The sequence below is a fragment of the Pseudophryne corroboree genome, chromosome 2, assembly GCF_028390025.1.
Source record: "Pseudophryne corroboree isolate aPseCor3 chromosome 2, aPseCor3.hap2, whole genome shotgun sequence".
Lineage (NCBI taxonomy): Eukaryota > Metazoa > Chordata > Amphibia > Anura > Myobatrachidae > Pseudophryne > Pseudophryne corroboree.
Window position 1 is genome coordinate 244,416,160 of NC_086445.1, and position 21,026 is coordinate 244,437,185.

Consider the following 21,026-nt stretch of genomic DNA (forward strand, 5'->3'; position numbering starts at 1 on the left):
ATGAAGAGAGGGGGTATGGTGGCTTGCTATAGGGGGGAAGACACACTACAGGGGGTGGTTGCAGGGGTTTGCACACTACGGAGGGGGCGGAGGAATGGCTACAGGAGTGATTGGTGGGAGTTGGAGTGCATACTGTGGGCTGAGGTCGGGGAGCTGGAGGCTGGCTACAATTGCCGGCACAGGCTTACCTGTGGGATGTGCATGCTGCTGCCAGGGAAGGATACCTAAGAGCAGCGCCGTACATTACCCAGCCGGCCAGGAGCTGCCAAAGCCCCATAGGAAGTTAGTGTCTGGTCAGGGGCGGAGCTACACACATGGACTAGTAGAGGTTGCTTGAAGCTGCAATGTACTGTACGGGGGGGGGGGGGGGGAGAGATCGCGGGGGGTCGGCTGTTACTGAATGGATGTTGTGGCCAGTTAATTTTTTTCTTACTTAATTGGCGGCCAGAGGGGAGCCTTAGGGCCCCTCTGAACCATAGGGCCCGGTATAGCTGTCCACTTTGACCCCATCCCGCCCCCCCACCCCCCGGCTGACTCTGTTGTCTACATAGGTGAAAGCTACTCTTTGTAACAAAGAGTTTCATTTATGAGTGGTTAACACTTATTAATAGAATATAACTTCCAATGTCAATCAGTTCTGATGTGATTTTTTTTAAAGCAGGTTACATGCAGTATCTTTTTACATTCTGAAGCATAGAAAAATTCTAATTGGAAGACTGATGATTCTTGTGATATAGTGATATCATACAAGAACAATATTCAAGAATTATCCTTGAAACTTGTTACTATGCCTACAAAAAGGTTCTATGCATTGTATTGAATCATTGAGTTCTTTTCCCGATGACATGCTGTAGATTTAGTAACGTTTTGCAGAATTAGAAAAAGCCTGCTGAAGAATAAAAGGCATTGAAGCAGGTTATGTGATAGCCTCACTCTGCTACAAGGTTGTCACGCAACACAAAAGTTAGATAGTTGAAACATCCTTTCAGTGTTCTTTAGTTACTTGAAATAAAATGTGTTCTGTAAGATTACTATTACATAAGAGATTTTGTCAGCTCTCTCATCAAGTATGCCCAAAAAACAATACTGTACATGACCACTTCAAGGATAATAGACACCATTTTTCTAAACTCTGAAAACACACATACAGTACAGTACATCACAAAATCTTTACAAGACAATAAAATATACATTTTTCTAGTTTCACTTACACTAAACTTAACTTCCTGCAAGAAATTCTAGATAATAGAGTGCATTACTTTAGTTACTAATATATAATGTCATTCCTTAGTATTCTTAGATTTTAGGTCTGCATTGGTCTAAGCTGAAACAAAGGGATACATTAGACATTCAAGCATTACTACACTGCAACTTCATGATTATTAAATGTTTATGCAGACAGAAAGGGGTTTTATCACTGGGAACAAGGCTTGGAGCTGCTGGAGCGACTGGGGATTGGCAACTGGATGGTCTTATGAAGTTCCTGCATCTGTGCAGAAATCAGTAAAGCTGCTGAAGAGAACTGGTAGTCTGAGATACCACTGGACTGGAACTGTAGACTCACAAGTACTAGACAGAGCTAAAGAGTCTCATCCAGTGAACACTGGGCTAGAACCGATGAGATGCTGGACTGAACACCGTGCTGGTACTGGTGAGATGATGGGCTGAACACCAGGCTGGATCTGGTGATATGTTACTACACATAACTGCTAGACTGACCACTGGGCTGGTACCGATGGGATTTAGCAGAAAAGGGAACCGCTTATAGAATCTCTGGAGAGACCCAATGGGGAGCGCAGGTACATAAGCCACTCTGGTAGCAGGGAGACTTATTGCACTGGCCACTTGTAAGTCCTACAGAGGACCTTTTTATAAGAGCTCCTGTAGATGGAATGGTTGGAGGTGCAGGAACTGGTTCGCTATTGGCAAAATTGATCTGACCAAACTTAGCGGTGTTCATGAAATGGAGTTGGCGGGCAATACTCCACTTGGAGTGACAGCAGTCTCCCCATCTGCCACACAGTAACACCCAGGGAGAGAAGTGGGAGCCGACGGAAAGCCAGGAGACAGAGTCCTCGCTTCAGCCATAGCAGCAAAGGCGGACAGCTGCCAATGGATCCCCCATACACTGCGGACAGACCAGACAGTGCCCGTACTGTTAAGCAAAGGGGTCTGAAGTCTTCGGACTCTGTGACAGTACCCTCCCTTTTACATGTGTCCTCTGGACACTTCTTGGGCTAATGTGGAAACTTGTTGTGAAAAATCCAAATAAGCCAAATAAGTCATGGTACATGAACAATGATAGCATTTCTCCAAGCTCTCTCTTCTGGACCATATCCTCTCCAATCGATTAAGAACTAGAGCTGTCTATAGCGACAATGTAAATCTAAAACCATTTCTATTTCAAACTCCATCCCACGTCAAGTATGTGCCTTAGGACCCTGGCACAGCTCAGAATCAAACCCAACAGTTTTAAGAGGGAAATATAGAAGGAATTTGGTACTCTGAGATGCTTTAGAAGTAGTAGCTTGAAGAATACAGGATTAATCTCCCTCCTGCCCCCCACGGTCGATCAATGACTGTTGCCTCTCCACGGTCCTGGTCACTGCTTCCCATGCTCGAAGACTATGCCCGTGCTGCACCCATTCAGTGGAACGCACTCCCCCGCTCCATTAGACTCTTCCCGACCTTGCAAAGCTTCAAACGGGCACTAAAAACCCACTTATTCATCAAGCTTACCCTCCCGATGTATAACCTAGTCCTGAGGCCGCTCCTCCATCCCCCTGGCTCATGCCTTGAACATCTCAGCTTTGCTTACATACTGCCATCATGCTACCTTCCGCTTGCTTGCACCTCATGTCATCTGTCTGTCGACCCTTCCCACTAGATTGTTAGGACTTCAGAGCAGGGCCCTCTTTCCTCTTGTTATCTAAGCCCTCTTCACAACACATTTCACTCGCAGCTCTCACCTACTCAGCGACCATCTTTACTCGCTCTTTCCCCTGCTGGTTAAGACTCATCTCTACCTATGGCCGCCAGCTCCTAGTAGTACGATGATCACCCCCTCACTACTTACATCTTAGCTGTATTATGTCTTGAGAATTGTGGTGCTCTCTGTTACATGTACTCTATTTCTGTTATTTATTTACTGTAATGCTATGTTTTGTCTCCCTGTACTGTCCTTTGTATGGCGCTGCGAAACACTTGTGGCGCCTTATAAATAAAATGTAATAATAATAATAATAATAATAATAATGACTTTCACAACAGAAAAAGGACCAATGAAACATGGAACAAACTTGATTGAATAAACAAAAAGTCTTAAGTTTTGGGTAGAAAGCCATACTTGGTCTCTAGGTTTGAAACTAGGATCTGCTCGCCGTTTTCTTAATGCGACCATCTTGTATTGCTTGAAAGACTATATCAAGGAAGAGTGTACCTTTTTCCAAATCTCTCTATAGTGCTGGAGAGATTAAATTGCTGCTGGAACAGCAAACACTGGTAATGACAGGAACTGCAGAACCCGTGGATGATATCCATAAATTGTCAAAAAATGGCGTAGAGTTGTAGTTGTACGGTATCGATTATTGTAAGTGAATTCTGCCCAGGGCAGGAGTTCAGACCAGTCATCTTGTGATGAGGAGGCAAACAATCGTAAGTACGTCTCAAAGTCTTGATTAACTGGTTCAGTTTCCTTGTTGGTCTGAGGATGGTAGGCCGAAGAGAACTTTAACTTGACTTGAAACACAGAGCAGAAAGATCTCCTAAATTTGCTATGAATTGTACTCCTCTGTCCGAGATGATCTCAGAGGTAAGTCCATGAAGCCTAAAGATCTCATGAATAAATAGTTGGGCCAAACAGGAAGCAGTTGAGAGACCAACTAGTGGGACAAAATAAGCCATCTTGGAAAAACTGTCCACGATGACCCAGATCGTGTTACAGCCCTTAGATCAGAGATGAAGTTTATTGACAAATGAGACCAGGAACGACGGGAATAGAGGGAAGGGTAACTGCCCGACTGGAGACTGTCGAGAAGTTCAATGATGAGCAAAAGCATCACAAGAGGACACAAAATCTCAAACATCCGACTTTAATGTGTGCCACAAGTAATACCGAAGGATAAATTCTGTGGTTTTCTGAACTCCGGTATGCCATGAAAATCGAGAGGCATCTGCCCACTGAAGTAGTTTTCTCAGGAGATGCGGAGCTATGAATATTTTCCCATAGGGGAGGAGATTTTGACAATGATGAGTGAAGCTGAATTGATAATGGGAGATTTTTTTGAAACTGCAGAATCGTCTTTGGAGTCAATGGAAAAATATAATGAATCAGCTTTACAGTTTTGTGGCAAAAGGCGGAAGCTTACTGTTCTTTGAAAAATTAATCTTGAAAAAAACGTTGCTCATAGGGCTTGCCTAGGAATAAGGCATTGTGCTGACTTCAGATATAAAAGGTTCTTGTGGTCAGTGTAAACAGTTAATGGGAATTGCTCCTTCAAGTAAATGCCGCCACTCCTAAAAAAAAACCCCCACCTTAATAGCTACTGCTAGTAACTCCTGTTCACCAATCAAATAGTTCTTCTCATCTGGGAGAAACTTTCACGTAGAAATACACGCAGGGATAAATTTTCCTGTCTTCAAAATGTTGTGAGAGGACTTCCCAAACTTGTGTGGTGGAGGCATCTACCTCAAGAGTGAAAGGTCGACTGACGTCTGGTTGCTTTAAAACTCGAGCAGAGATGAAAGCTTGTTTTAATAGCTGGAATGTGGATTGAGCTTCGCTGGAACATTGAGTAGAATTGGCAACCTTACGGGTAAGTGTTGTGATGGTAGCTGCAAGCGTAAAAAATCCCTTCCTAGTTGAAGAAGCCAAGGAATCTCTGTATGCCCTTCAAATACATTGCCCGGAGTTCAGTCCAGCATCTCACTGGTATTAGCCTAGCGTTCAGTCCAGCATCTCACCAGTACCAGCCCAGTGTTCAGTCCAGCATTTCACTGATACCAGCCCAGTGTTCAGTCCAGCATCTCACAAGTACCAGCCCAGTACTGGTGAGATGCTGGACTGAACACCGGGCTGGATCTGGGGAAATGTTACTACACACCAGGTTGGAACCGGTGAGATGTTGCTGTACACCGGACTGGAACCATTGGGTTAATAGACTGATACCGATGGGACTTAGCAGAACAGGAATCCATTGGTAGAAACTTCGGAGATACACACTGGGGAGCGCAGATACATGACTCACTCTGGTAGCAGGGAGACTTATTGCACTAGCCACTTACATGTCCTACAGAGGACCCTTTTATAAGAGTTCCTGAAGACAGATTGTTTGCAGGTGCAGGAACTGCTTCGCTATTGGCAGAACCTCGGTCAGCTGATCTGACCAAACATGGCGGCCCCCATGCAATGGACCCAGCTGGCAATCTTCCACATGGGACACAGGCAATCTCCCCATCTGCCACACTGCTGTAGCCAGAGCAGCAAAAGGCAGACGGCCGACAATAGACCATCTGTACCCCTCAAACCGAACCAGACAGTGTCCAGACTGGTCAGCAATGGGATCTCCAGACTCTGTGACAAAAGAGTTCTGGTACCAGTGTCAAATAGCTGTATGTTATTGCTATACTGCACTTTACATTGGCCCTCATTCCGAGTTGATCGGTCGCAAGGCGAATTTAGCAGAGTTACACACGCTAAGCCGCCGCCTACTGGGAGTGAATCTTAGCTTCTTAAAATTGCGACCGATGTATTCGCAATATTGCGATTACTAACTACTTAGCAGTTTCAGAGTAGCTCCAGACTTACTCTGCCTGTGCGATCAGTTCAGTGCTTGTCGTTCCTGGTTGACGTCACAAACACACCCAGCGTTCGCCCAGGCACTCCCACCGTTTCTCCGGCCACTCCTGCGTTTTTTCCGGAAACGGTAGCGTTTTCAGCCACACGCCCCTGAAACGCCGTGTTTCCGCCCAGTAACACCCATTTCCTGTCAATCACATTACGTTCGCCGGAGCGAAGAAAAAGCCGTGAGTAAAAATACTTTCTTCATAGTAAAGTTACTTGGCGCAGTCGCAGTGCGAACATTGCGCATGCGTACTAAGCGGATTTTCACTGCGATGCGATGAAAAATACCGAGCGAACAACTCGGAATGAGGGCCATTGTTTTGTAATATGTGGATATCCTCTACTTTATTGCTTTGTTGTGCAAAAAAAACAATACTTACAGAAACAGATTATAACTGCATGCACCATTTCATAGTGTTGTCCAAAGAAATCTAACTGCATCATTGTTGTACGCATAGATAGAGTGTGCCCTCTACCTTGGTCTCCCAGCAAAAGAATTGCACCGCTCGCAGATGGTACAAAATGCAGCTGCCAGGCTGTTAACCAACCAGCCCCGTTCCAGCCACATAGCACCCATTCTTTACCCCATTCAGTGACTGCCTGTAAGATGGCAAATCGTTTTCAAGTTTGGCTTACTAACTTTCAAAGCCCTATATGTCCATGGCCCCAGGTACTTGAAGAAGCTTCTGATTCCTTACTGTCCCACTCAATTACTACGATCTGTAGATGAAGGACTATTAGCAGTACTTAGAATCTCCACAAATTCATCCTGGGGGTCGAGCTTTCAGCTTTGTGGCTCTATGGAACTCTCTTCTCTACACAGTTCAAGAAGCGTCCACTCTAGAATCCTTCAAAAATAGACTACAGACTTACCTATTTACTCACACATTTCACTAACATCAACTGTTAAGTTTGTTTTGGATTTTGAGCTGTAATAGGCAAATGTAAAGCACTTTGAGTCCTAGAAAAGTGTTATATAAATAACAACATTATTATTATTATTATTATTATTATTAATAATAATCAATTAAATGCTGACTGTGGAAGACTTAGCGTTACTGAAAATGCGGTTACAGGTACAATGCTTGTTGGATCCCATTTCAGAAACATAGGTAGGCATGCCAAGCGAAGTAGTAGTGTGTGCAGGCACATAATAATATTTAGCTTTTTAGCATGAATTGGAATAGACATAAGAGATTAGAAATGCTTCCAGTCAAATTCCTTTAACACTGCCAAATGGATCTGTCCATCTCCTCCCAAAACCAATGAAAAGGACAACACAAGGACCCCATGGGGGTAACCACAGCCAGTCTTTGTTATTACTGCACATGGTAAAAAGGAAAAACCAACAGAAGTGACCTGAGGATAACAAAAGACTAGGGAGAATGAGCCAAGGAGAGCGCAGAACCAGAGCGAAAATAAAAGCGGATACACAGTAAGGCATTAGGAAAGGGATAACCAGCAGAGATAAAGTAGAGAAAATTAATTATGTTTAAAATGCAAACGAAATAGGTGGCAAGGGAGAAAGAAAATGAAATAAATGCAACAAAAGAAAAAAAAATTCAAAAACTTAACAAATAAAAAAAAAAAGGTTAAATAAGTGAACTGTAAATAAGTAAAAAAAGAAAACATTAGAAATGGTAGAAATGAAACATAGGAATTGAAAGTATAAAAGACCAATATATCAGACCACATACGCTTGTGCTGGTAGAGTGCTATAATTTAAGATTGATAAAGAAAGATAACAAAGAGTACAGCTTTTTAGGGTTCTAGCGTAACAGTGAAATATAGTAGAGGGTACTGCATATGTGAAAGAACAAAGAACTGTGAAGAATGACTAATCAATGCTTACATGATAGCAGGCTGAATGCAGAATAAGTATTAACAATCAGAAATGTGAATCTGTATACAAAGTGCATGATGTGACATAGCAGACTTCAGATTTTGACAATGAGCACCTGAGGGAGAATAGCACCAGCTGCCTATAGAAGCTTGCCCTGTCAGTATGCAGGAATCAAGTCACTTGTTGATCAATAGTATGCAGGTAGATGAAGGTGTGAGCGAGCATACCATCATTATGGAAAAAATGTACAGTAACACTTTATAATGAGAGTTGTTGGGGTAATCAACACACTTATAAAGAAGCTTGAGCAAAAACAAAATGTTACTACTAACAGCACAGTTAATATGCATAGTATATCAACAAAATTAGCTTTGTGCATAAAATGGACCATACACATTAAAGCTGAATTAGGAACACTTTACAATATGCAGTCACTCTGAACACAAGTACACAACAAATATAAATATGAACCATTGTCGCTCATCTCATGTTAAGGATGAAATAGTACATTTTAGTTGTCACTTGTAAACAGTATTACTGCACAATCCACATTTTCGGCGCAAAGTAGCATCTAGCAGTGTTACAGGTTATTGTACACAGGTTATCATCTCGGTGTCTGTGGCCACTGTAATTTAGCATCAAACTAAAGAAAAGACAAAGCTCAATAATTGCAGTATTTACTTCTGCGTGGCATTACGTCTATAAAATGCTAATACAGTAGCTCGCAATCACAACCATAGTAATGACAAATTATTACCTCAAATCACAATGTTTTCTCCATGACTTGTCTAATGGTTTCCGACTACTCTAAAGGAACTTTTAATTTGTTCACATGTAATATTCCAACAGCCCCTAAAGTACTTAAAGCAAAGCTGTCACTACAGGAAAGCCAGTCATACATTGCACATACTAATTATACAGGTGTAAAAACCAAGTATATTGTATATATCACATAGAAAATGAACAAGGCAGAAATAAATAAGCTCAGCAACAGTCAGGCTTTTCTGACATTCCTAAAAGTAATGGGCATCCTTGCGAAACCTTCAGACGAAGCAACTGAATGACACAATCAATTTGTCACTTAACCCTCATTATGCCGGTGACATTTGGCAACTCATAATATACAGTATACAGCATGCCTGCCATACAGACTGCGTCACATTTTCCTGCTTTGATGATCAGATGGAGGAGCTGTCACACGTGGGTACAAAGCACATGTGGTGGCTGTGACAAGCAGTCACCTTCTGTGCAATAGGGGTAAGGATTTGATACATTGGGTTACATTGGCATCTTTTTGTATGGTAGAACAGCAGGGCAGATTGAATCCAACAGTAGAAGGCAATGGATAAAAGTGTACTTACTTTCCTGTGCCATACTGATGACAGTCTCCGTGGTGGCATGATACTCATCCTCTTCCACAAAAGAATTATGCTGGAAGGAGTCTCCCTGAAATTCGTGCTGGTCCAGGATCTGCTGCAGAGGGGGTGCTTTGGGCAGCAGCTGGTTCACAACCTCCCGGGTTATATTAGGAGCTTCCTTTAGCCTGAGTTTGCTCAATATCTGTGATTTAATGCTCTCCAGCCTCATTTCCTTGCTGTGTTTCCTCCACATGCACACAGGACAGTCCTGTTCCTCACTTTCACCCACTGAGGTATCCACCTGCACGGATCCCTTTTCCATGATAGACTCTCCTTTGCTTTTGGAAAACTCCATGGACAGGACCAGCATGCAGAATAAGAGAGGGTACCGCTGAGACAGCATAGTAGATTATCCAGAGGAGCTGCTGACTGCTGCTGGTGCAGAGGACAGCTGTCTTGTGCAGGTCTTTATAGGGGAGGGGTAGGCAACCACAGATCATGTACTAGGCAAAGGGACTCCTTCTTTTTATATCCCAACTGTTCTCTGTCGTAAAATGCTTTCATTGGCTGGTGAGGTAACAAAAGGCCCCTACCAGGGCTGTCAACAATGTAAAAAAAAAAAAAAAAAAAAAAAAGAGAGAGAGAGCGAGAGGAGAGAAAGAGAACAGGAGGTAGCAAAGTAACTCTGGAATCAGCGCTGGTGTCAGTCTGAAATGCACTGACTTGGTACAAGGAAAGGGGCTGTGACAGATCTTAAAGACACAAAGCCCTCTTTCTTAAATAGTCCTGTCTCCCCTTCTCATTCACCCTTCCCCTGCAGCCCGGGTCACCTCTGTGACTTGCTTGGTACACACTCCTTATTTCCCATCTTATATGATGAGTAAATGATGGAAAACCTACAGCCACAGGTGATTTATTAGGAACAACTCCATAGCATCAAAGATCTTGCTAAACTTTCAACACATACAGTCTGTTACATGCAGCATGGGCTGTGACCACTATGTCCAGTATACACTGGCAATACTGTATATATAACAAAAATGTTTTGTCTTATGTACCTGTAATATTTAAGACACCAGCCCCTATGCTGCCTATGTGACATCTGTAATCTATTACCAAAAACCTAAGTGCACGGCATGAAGCAGCCTTTCTAATACACTGTGATCTTTTATATAGCTGTCCCTGCTTCCTGAGCCATGTAATGTTTCTCAGATTTGCAATGCTGATAGATGTCTAGACAATGTAGGAAAGTTAAGGGCAACGGGCCTTATGCATAGTGGGACGCAGCCGCTGCGTTCGCAAGAATGGCCGCGTCCCAAGGGTCTGCGCACGTGTGCGACCCTTCACGGAAGGATATGAACTCATAGTGATTGACAGGTGATGGGCATCCAGAACGACGATGCAGCATTGGGGGAGGCAGAAAATGCAGGCGTATTACTGTTTTTGGGGCCAGTGGGTGATGATGTCGCCTGCATTTCCTGCGATAGGAAACATGGTGGCGGTGCGCCTGCCTACACAGCCATGCTGCATAGACAGGGGTCAACCTCTATTTGAGGTTTCCGCAATGCAATCGCAAATGAATTGTGATCGCATTGTGGGGTGGCACCACTTGCGGAGCGACGCCTCGCCCTGTGCTGGGTGACCCCCAGCATGTGAGTAGAACAATTGCAGTTTTTACTAATTTAGCAAAAACTGCTATCGACTCTGAATAACCCCTTATATCCTGTTATTTTCAAATAACTTATTCTCAGATGTTCTTAATATCAAATTCTTAGGAATCCCAAATCCGCTCTCATCCACCTGCGCGTTGTAGTATGTCATCAAATTATACAGTAGCCAACATAATACAGCTATAGAAAATATTCTAATGATGTCAAATAAAAACCAGATGTCAATGGTTCTAAAATATATTTGGAATAGTCACAATACTTGTTATATCCATAAGAATGATGTTCCCCCACCCCCCTACCCCCTGATTCTGGGCCATCTGATACTGTGGCTACAGGAATACTCTTTTAGATAACTGCCAACTCACTCACCCCATGGCTGTTCCATGCAGGCTGCCTCTTCTTATTTGCAGCCCCAGATGTAATCTTACAGCTGGTTTTCTTCCGATAAGAATCCTGCAGCCACCTTTACTGCTTTTTGGCCACCAGGTGGAGCTCCAGCTGCATGATTACTTCCCTGCTGCTGGTGACCTGTTCCTCTCTGTGCAGAGCTGGGCTGGTTGTCCCATAAATCATCCTCCTCACAGAATCTGTGCAGTAAGGTTTAGCCTTACCATACTATCCATTTAAACTGGTACACACATGAATTACACAGGTTCTGTGGTAGATTAAAACCAGGTGAAATGCAGTCAGACAGCCACAGAACCTGTGTAAATCATAGGTGTCCCGGTTTAAATGGGTGTGGATCATTAGATCGACAGTGTCTAGGTCGACAATGTTTAGGTCGACCACTATAGGTCGACAGTCACTAGGTCGACAGGGTTTGAAGGTCGACAGGGTTTATAGGTTGACATGTTCTAGGTCGACAGGTCAAAAGGTCGACATGAGTTTTTCATGGGGGTTTTTGTGTCGTTTTCTCCATACAGTGACCGGGAACCCCAATTAGTGCACCGTGTCCCCTCGCATGGCTCGCCTTGCTTCGGGTAAGGTGCCTCGCTGCGCTCGGCACAGGTTACTATTCCCGATCTAACTCCGCGTGGATCGTTAAGTATGAAAAAGTTCAAAAAAAGAAAACAAATGTGAAAAACTCATGTCGACCTTTTGACCTGTCAACCTAGAACAAGTCGACCTAGTGACTGTCGACCTATAGTGGTCGACCTAAACGTTGTCGACCTAGACACTGTCGATCTTCAGACCGGATCACGGTTTAAATGGATAGTTTAGTAAGCCTACAGTTAAGGGGGATACACACAGAGATCCGTTCTTAAAATCTAAGCAATCTGACTAGTTTGCTTAGATTTTAAGCATGGATCTCCTGTGTGTATGCCCCACAGCGATAGCGATGCGCAGCCTCAATCTAGCACAATTGCCACAATCTAGCACATCGCTCATCTCACCCGCTGGGTGAAATGAGCGCCGCACCCCCCCCCCCTCGCTCAGCACACATTGCTCTGTGCTGAGTGGGGGGAGAGACGTGTGCTGAGCGGTCTGTGACAGATCGCTCAGCACACATCTCTCCCCGTGTGTACTGCCCTTACGGCTCTTCTCAAACTGTGTGCCGTGGCACCCTGGGGTACTTGCAGGGGTGCCCTGAGTTGGTGGTCCAGGACCAATTCAAATTATTTACGGTCAATGTAATAGACAAAACCAGTGCTAGTGGCTTCCCATCATGAAATATATGGACAAACAAGTGACTCACCACATAACGGACCCTCACCACATAACGGACCCTAAGGATGATATATAAACACAATTTACTTGATTTAATATTTTTTTCTGAATTTATCACTAAGAAACTTTTCGCATAGGGGTGCCGTGAACAAAAAAAAAAACAGATTTTCTAGAGCGTCTTGACTTAAAAAAGTTTGGGAACCACTGTCCTAACTGCTTTCTCTGCTGGTGTTTCCATACTCATGATTTGTAGCTGCTGTTGCTGCTTCTTGTGCTGGCACTGGTGCTGGGCTGCAATCACTTTAATGCTAGTAGTTGCTTCCAGCTCTGCTACACTAGCACGAAGCCTGCCTCCCTCCCTGCTCCTTTGTTTTAATACACCCTCAAGCTGCTCAGCCCTTACTGCCCCTCACTGGCCAACCTGCTGCCCCAGGTGTAAAAGGAAGGATGACATGCCTGCCAGCCCCCTTTCTTCCTGCCAATGGCCCACAGGCCACCTGCTGACCCTCCCTATTATAGCGCTCCAGTGCCATGTTTACGGCACCTTCGCTCCCCGGAGTTTCTTTGCCTAGTACATGATCTGTGGTTGCAGGGCCGTAACTAGCTGTGTGCCAGTGGCGCCTTGCCCACCACGCATATGTACTGTGGATGCACCATCTGGCAGCACGGACGCTCGCTCATCACCGCCTGCCACTGCAGCGCTGCTCTGTATGTAGTGGTGTGCACTCAGATCATTATCTGCTGCTGAGCACACCACTATACAAGCAAGGTAGCACACAGCTCCACCCCCTGCAGTGTCTCCAGGGAGATACATCATGATGTCTCTCCCATCCCCAGCTGGCTCCCACAGAGACCTGCGCCGCAGTATTTGGGGAAGGGGGGCATTACAGTGCAGCAGCAGCCCAACGTGTGGTGCAAAAGGTGATCGCCACTCCAGGATAGAGTCCAGAGCAGGGCCGTAACTACGTGTGTGCGATGTATGCTTTGAGGGTGTAGCCGAGGGCGCATTGTGACCACAATTGGCTGCCCTATTTGTGTTCCTGCACTGTCTGCTGTAGGCAGAGCTGTCAAGTTCCCAGGGGGAGGAGAAGGCCGTGCTCACCTATACGGGATCAGAGTGTCCATGGAACTATCTTCCCTGGCCGCCACCCAAGCAGAGAGGAACCACCGGCAGTGGGAGTTTTGCAGCCAGTGATTGGAGTCTGCAGTGTCTGGAAGGATTAAAGCCAGCGTAGTGGAGTGGCAGCAGCACTGAGGACCCAGGAGCTGACTGCATCTGAGAAGCCAGAGAAGACCCCTGTCTGCTGCCAGGGTGTTCTTGGGAGTGCCTGCCTTGAAAGAGGTTGTCCAGGAGAAGACCGGAGACCGCGGGAATTTGATTATTTCACCTCTTGGGGTGGTCCCAAGGAAATTACCCAGGAAGTTCTGGCTCATTCAGCACCGGTCCTACCCCGAAGGGGCGTCGTTCAATGGCGCACTGTATAAGGAACAGTATTCAGTGTAGTACCAAATATTTGACTGGGCTGTCAACATGGTTAGAATGAAGGGCAGGGGAGCGCTTATGGCAAAGTTAGCTTTCAGATTGCCACCCCTCCAATCAGATAGCTTCAGGCTCATGGGTTTCCCTTTTGACTGATACTTTTTTCATAGATAAGTGCTTGCCCATGGGCTGCGCCATTTCATGTGTTTTCTTTGAGGTGTTTAGTTCTTTTTTGCAATAGAGCTTGGAGGAATGTATGGGGTCATAGGCCATGGCGTATTATCTATAAGACTTCCTGGTGGCCACCTGAGTTGGATCGGTGCAGCCGGCTGCTGCACGAGCATTCCTATCGCGCAGGATAAGACATAAGGTCCTAAGACGGTAATATCCTACTTGAGCATTGAAACTGACACAGAGAAACTTGAGTGCAGGCTCCCCGGGGAAAAGACTGAGAAGCTTGAAAAGAGATAGTCTACTATGCCATGGCAAAGAAGGTCACACTAAGGCAGATGAAATCATTGTTAGGGAAGCTCAATTACATATGCTGGGTGATTCCAATGGACAGGATCTTTAGAGGTGTCTGGAGCAAGCCACCGTGGCCGTTAAAAAAAAAAAGGTACCACTTCATACACATTTCCAAGGAACTTAAGGAGGACCTACGGGTGTTGGAGGAATTCCTTCTGCATTTCAATGGTGTGTGAATCTAGGCTAAGGCAGCGCCGCCCAACCATGCTTTGCAGTTATTCACAGAAGCAGCAAGGGGGACAGGCTTTGGAGCAAACGTGAGAGGTGAATGATGTGCCCAGCAATGGCCGAACAGATGGGATGGCAGCATTAGAGTTGTTCCAAATAGTCACGGCCGTGGACATCTGAGGCTGCAGGCTAGCCAACAGGCACATCCATTTTTGGTGCAAGAACATGGAGGTGATGCAGGCGGTAAACAATAAAAGTGCATCATCCCCACCAGTTGTCGGGCTTCTTAGAAGGTTAGTGATGGCTTGCATCTGCCATAAAATCATGTTCAAGGCAAAGCATGTGCCAAAGGAAAGAAGCGTGATAGTAGATGAATTGTCCAAGCATAACTGGGATGTTTTTAGGACAGCAGCACCCCATGCAAGCGCAACAGGCCTAAGATGCCCCTCCCATCTTTAGCAAATAATTAAGCTGACTTAGGCGGCTTGGTGGAACAGTCCCTGGCACCACTGACGTGGAAGGCATAGAAAAGACGCCTAGGAAAAGTGGCTGTAGTTCCAATCTATGGAATGTTTGGAGGGTAAGGCCCCGCAGCAGCAACTGTTAATTTTCTTAACCAAGCTCAGAAGGGAACAGGCGTCCAGGGCCAGGGTAAAAACCATGCTGGCAGGCATTTCCTTTTTCGCTAAGTTAGCAGGAGGGATGAAACAAAAGCTTTTATAGTACGCACTATAATGAAGGGATGGGTAAGGGCAGAGATAAAGAAGCCAGATGTTAGGGTATCAGTCACCATAGAAAGTCTAAGGAGGCTGCTAGGAAGAATGCCATCTGTCTGTAGCAATGCGGGGAATCAATTTTATACAGAACTGCCTTTATCACGGTGTTCAGTGGGGCATTCAGAATTAGCGAGTTGGCAGCTGGGTCCAAGCTATCATCAGGAACAGGATTGCAGCACGCGATGTGGTGGTAACTGAATACATGGTATTGTGCAAAATACACAAATCCAAGATGGACCCGTTTGGTAAAAGGAAATGGGTGCAGTTACGGAAGCATCTGGAAATGTCCATGTGCCCAGTGACAGCTATCAGGTAATTTTTACAGATGCGGCCAGGGGGCAGGCCGAATTTCCTCATCCACAAAGACGAGTCAGCACTAACCAAGTATTAGTTCTCAGCAATCTTTAAGAAATGCATATTGTCCCTTGGTTGGCAGGCAGAAAAATTTGGTACCCATTCGTTTAGGATAGGCGTGCAACATCAGCAGCTAGCGAGGGATGCTTGGTGAAGGATATTAAAGCAATAGGCAGGTGGAGGTCTAACAGCTACAAAGCATACATCAGGTCCTCACTGAAGGCTCAGTGACTGCCTAATGATCTAATGCCCCCTACCCCCTCAATCCACAGTGAGCAAAGAGGTGAGGAATATATGAATTGTCAGCATTGGCATTTCTATAATGGGTGCAATGTGTGTGGTGCACACGGCCCCTGGGTCCAGGGGGGCACACACCACACCCATGTTTCTTTACGTACCTTTCTGGAGTCTTGCGTCAGAGCTGCAGTCACAGTAAATAAATCACTGCCAAAATAACCGCCGTGCATGTGCACTAGGGTTTTAGTCTCTGGAACATGGCGGGCACCATGTTTCCGGGGATCTGCGCTTGCACAGTAGACTCTGGCACAATGCCAGAGTCTACTGAGCTGTGAAGAGGAGGGGGCCCACCTGGAGTCTGCACATGGGCCCCTGATTGTTGGGCAGTCCTACAATCATTGGTCAGCAAGCAGGGCCACCACCAGGCCTTACGGGAGGCAGCTGGGTCTGGAAAACAAAGACGGAAAATTATTTTGGTTTGGACAGAGGGGGATGAGGTGGCATGATCTGAGGGGGAATTTATTGCTCGAGGTAAAAGTGGCCAGCAGGCCAAAGGTGATAGCAAAAAGTCTCTGGACCTAATCAGGGTTATAGGAAAAGAGAAAAAGAGAGACTCTGTGTTGGGGCACTCTTAATGTAATAAAACTTAACTTTTAATTAGACTTAATAAAAAGGATTGTATTCACAGTGAACAAGCCACCCCTAGGTGAAACGGCCGTCTGTGTTGAATAGTGGTGCTGAACAGTGCACAGTTCAGCCCACTCACCTCCTGGTATCGTATTCATGCCCATTTGGGCTATAAATTGTTTATTATTTCTCTTATCTTTTCATTATACTGCTATGAATAGCTCATAAGATCAAACTCTTACTTACTATTCTTACCAAAGTGTATATATCTCCATACACACTGTTGTTTACATTTCACAGAAATTTCTGAATCACTATGAAACTCACTTTACTTATATGATGTTTCTATCTAATGCTTTTATATATTATCAGTATAAATCTCTTGCTCAAAAAAACTGCTATGAATATGCACTCGCAAAAGGAGCAACATTATAAGTTTATTGGATTATTGATATCTGAGTAATTTTTTATGTGAATCTTAGTAATTACTAATATCTGAGTTACTTTTTCTGTTAACCTTAGTAATTACCTTATAACTGCTATATTGTACATCCACCTCTTATAGGAGATAAGCTATAATTGATTTGAGTGTACTACACTGTTTGACAATTCGATTATTCACATCAAGGCTATTATTAAGTGTGAGTCTCATCAATTACTTTCTCAATTTTTTTCATTTTTTTCATTTTCAATAAGCCAAGGCAACACGCCTCTATCATCCACTGTCCGCTATATTATCATATGACAGTGGACAGCAGAAGGCGGACCCTGAACCTATTTCTTTGCATTAAATCTATTCTCAGTACTCTCTCATCCATATGCCAGCCAATCAGCTCTCTGCAATGCTACGGTAACAGAGAATCTGTGCATTAACAGTGGACAGCAGAAGTACTTCTTATCTCGGTATGCGCCAATAACCATACTCTCTCTCATTTGCGACCTTTGAGTAAATTACTGCCATATTTCACTGGCTATGCCCAATCTCGCCTGATCTTGGAAGCAAAGCAGTGAGAAGCCCTATTAGTACCTGGATGGGAGACCCCCAGGGAATATTGGGTGCAGTAACAACACTCCTCATCTAATGCGAAAAGCAGAAGTGTTGGAGCAACCTTTGACTCTTACCAATCTACTACCTATCTAAACTATACACTTTGGACACTAGATCTATACGCAGCAAATAGCCCATACCAGGAGATGGTGTTACAGTTGACACTTAACATTGGACTAATAGTATAGTCGTGATTATGTTGATATGTGCCACTGTCCTTTATCTTTGATATTTTATTGATATTCATTTGTCACTTCACATCTAATATCTACAAATTTTGAATGATATTAGATGTGGAGGTCAAATTTTGAAACCTTCCTTCTGTGTTGTGTTGTGTGTTTGTCTGTATACAATCCCTTTTATTAAGTCTAATTAAAAGTTAAGTTTTATTACATTAAGAGTGCCCCAACATAGAGTCTCTCTTTTTCTCTTTTCCTATACCGTTGTATACCATTGACTCTGGGTGCACCACCAACCACAATAATTCCTTGGATACCTACTTCAGGCACCTCTCATGTATATGCATTGTTGGTTATCAAGGGACAAATATTATAAGAGTCCTTTATTAAAAAAAAAATCTAAAATGGTCCTGTGCGGTACCAAATTGAACCCTTTTTAAGTGTACCTAATCAGGATTGTAAGGGAGGACCTGGAATGGATAAAAGAGCAATGGCATGTGGCAGAAATTATATTATTATTATCCTTTATTTACATGGTGTCACAAGGGATCTGCAGCGCCCAGTTACAGAGTACATAAATAAAAAAACAAGACAATAAAAAAGTGCCTTACAGTTCAAGACACTATAGGACAAGTACAGGGTATATAAACATAGCTGCATCAGCAGATGACACTAAATAAGTATTAGGGTAGAAGAAAACCCTAGGGATTTGGTGCCATTGAAGGGCGTATGGAGTAGAGGATGGTATGGCGTAAGAGAAGGACAGGCACATGAGTGTCCTGCTTGTCAGAGCTTACATTCTAAAGGGGAGGGGCAGACATGGGTGACACAGATGGGGTAGACAGTGAGCGTGGTAGAGAGGGTTAGGATGAGTGATGGTCCAACATCATCCCGAAGCTGTCCTGGTATGGAGCCTGAAGTGGGGCAGGCATAGCAAGAGCCCGGAAAAGGGTGAATGCAGCTGTAGGAAAGTGTGTCACTGCCTTGAGGGGGAAGGGTTATACCGCACGAAGACATCAGCAAAAAGACAGAGTGCATGTACAAGTGGGACGGGGTGCATTTGTCAGATATTTACATTAAGAAATTGAACAACGCGGTGCAGGAGGCGCTGGGAGGCTGAGGGGTATGGTAGGTTTCAGGCTGGGGGCTTCAGTGGTCAGGACCTTGGTTGATGAAAAAAGCGGTGTGCACAGCATGGTGAATGGGTGAAGCTAGGAGAAATTTGTATATGCACCCTCAGTGAAAGATGCTCTAGGGGAATCTGACACTGCGCATGCGTACAGTTGACCTCATTCAGCATTGATTCCGTTTGCAAAGCAAATATAGTGGGAGGTGTTAAAAACCTCTTTGCTGCATTTGCGATCCCAACGCTGCAACCGGCGTCACAGCCTTGGATAAACATTGTGAACGATGGTGGTGATGTTCCCCACAAATGTTTTTTGCGGACAGCCGATGACATCGCCTGCATTTCCTGCAATTGTAAATATGGAAAAATTGCGATCGCATTGCAGGGTGGCTCCACTCATGCTGGGCAGACTTTCCCTGTGCTGAGCGGCCCCCAGTGAGTAGTATCGTCGCAGATTTTGCTGCGATAGCAAAACCTGCGTCCATCTCTGAATAACCCCCAAAGTGGGATAATGACAAGTTTTCCATAATTTGAATAGTACAGTATCATTATTATAATTTTTTCTAGAATTTTTATTTATAGAGCACCACAAACTGTCCGGACAGTGATTAGAAAGAATGCAATTACATAAGAGTATATAAAGCTGAAGAGAGATAAAAAAGTCACCACGTTGTAATGACATTTAATATGACCTCTGACTCCTTCCACATGTGTCAGTAATATTGCTTGCAGAGACTTCAGGCATAACACACATCTACAGTCTCCAAACACTAGGGGCCAAATGTAATAGAGGGGCAGATTTATTAAGCTCGGTGAAGTGATAAAGTGGAAGGAGATAAAGTACCAGCCAGCTAGCTCCTGTCATTTTTCAAACCCAGCCTGTGACATGTAAGTTAGGAGCTGATTGGCTGGTACTTTATCACCGTGTAATTTATCACTTCACCAGGCTTAATAAATCTGCACCACTGTTAGAGTATCAAAAAGTGAGAGATTTGGTAAGGTTTTGCTGTTTTTTTTAAAGTGGCAATCATTTACACAGCAAGATCAACCTGGTTTTGCAGTGTAAATGATTGCCACGTTAAAAAAAACTGAAAAACCTTACCAAATCTCTCACTTTCTGAAACTTCTCACCCTATTACATTTGGCCCTAGGAGCGCATTAAGGGTCTAATTCAGACCTGATCGCTCCTCTGCGAATTTGCAGTGGTTTGCGATCGGATAGTCGCCGCCCAGACATAGTGAATACCAGCCCCGTGAAAGTCTGCATACGCCATGCGTAAAGCTTTTCACACGCCGGTCAGCTGCAAATCCGTTCGCAACTCACTCACAATCTAATGTTTTTTTCCAGTCTGCGCAGTCTGTGAGTAGCCCAGGACTTACTCCTTTAGTGCGAAAGAAACAGGCTGATTGGGCTGGAGCTGACGTAGGCTTGGAAACGCCTGCGTTTTTCCTGACTCTCCCAAAACACAGGCAGTTACCACCCCCAAACGTCTGCTTCCTGTCAGTCAACTTGCGAACGCCTAGCGATCAAAAAAGACGCTGATTTCTTTTGCAGTTTGGCCTTGTGCGTGCGCATTACGATCTGTACCCATGCACAGTGATTCGATAATCAGCCGGCTTGCGAATTCGCACAATAGCAATCTGGTCTGAATTAGGCCATAAAAGAGGAGGTGGTCTCTGTCCGGGGATCTGGTCTGAAGATCGAAACAGTCTAGGTCGACAATGTTTAGGTCGACCACTATAGGTCGACAGGGTTGGAAGGTCGACAGGGTTTCTAGGTCGACATGTGCTAGGTCGACAGGTCAAAAGATCGACATGAGTTTTTCACATTTTTTTTCTTTTTTTGAACTTTTTCATACTTAACGATCAACGTGGACTACGATTGGAACGGTAATCTGTGCCGAGCGTGCGAGGGGACACGGTGCACTAACTGGGTTTCCCGGTCACTCTACGAAGAAAACGACACCAAAAAAAACAAAACCTCATGTCGACCTTTTGACCTGTCGACCTAGCACATGTCGACCTAGAAACCCTGTCGACCTAGTGACTGTCGACCTATAGTGGTCGACCAAGACACTGTCGATCTAATGATCCACACCCTCTGTCCGGGCCTATTTGTCTCCCGC

At 44.6% G+C, this 21,026-nt stretch overlaps 1 protein-coding gene and 1 pseudogene across 1 annotated transcript in view; one reads left to right on the top strand and one right to left on the bottom strand.

Moving 5' to 3' along the window:
• The window catches only part of GDF11 (growth differentiation factor 11), a 611,389-nt gene extending 601,753 nt beyond the window's left edge, over positions 1 to 9,636 (bottom strand). The window contains exon 1 of the mRNA XM_063952588.1: positions 9,047 to 9,636. Within this exon, the coding sequence (XP_063808658.1) occupies positions 9,047 to 9,446 (400 nt within the window). The 5' untranslated portion in view covers positions 9,447 to 9,636. The remainder of the gene's footprint in view (positions 1 to 9,046) is intronic.
• A 7,861-nt stretch (positions 9,637 to 17,497) lies between these two features.
• Positions 17,498 to 17,616, top strand: LOC135052161 (5S ribosomal RNA; annotated as a pseudogene).
• The last annotated feature ends 3,410 nt before the right edge of the window (positions 17,617 to 21,026 follow it).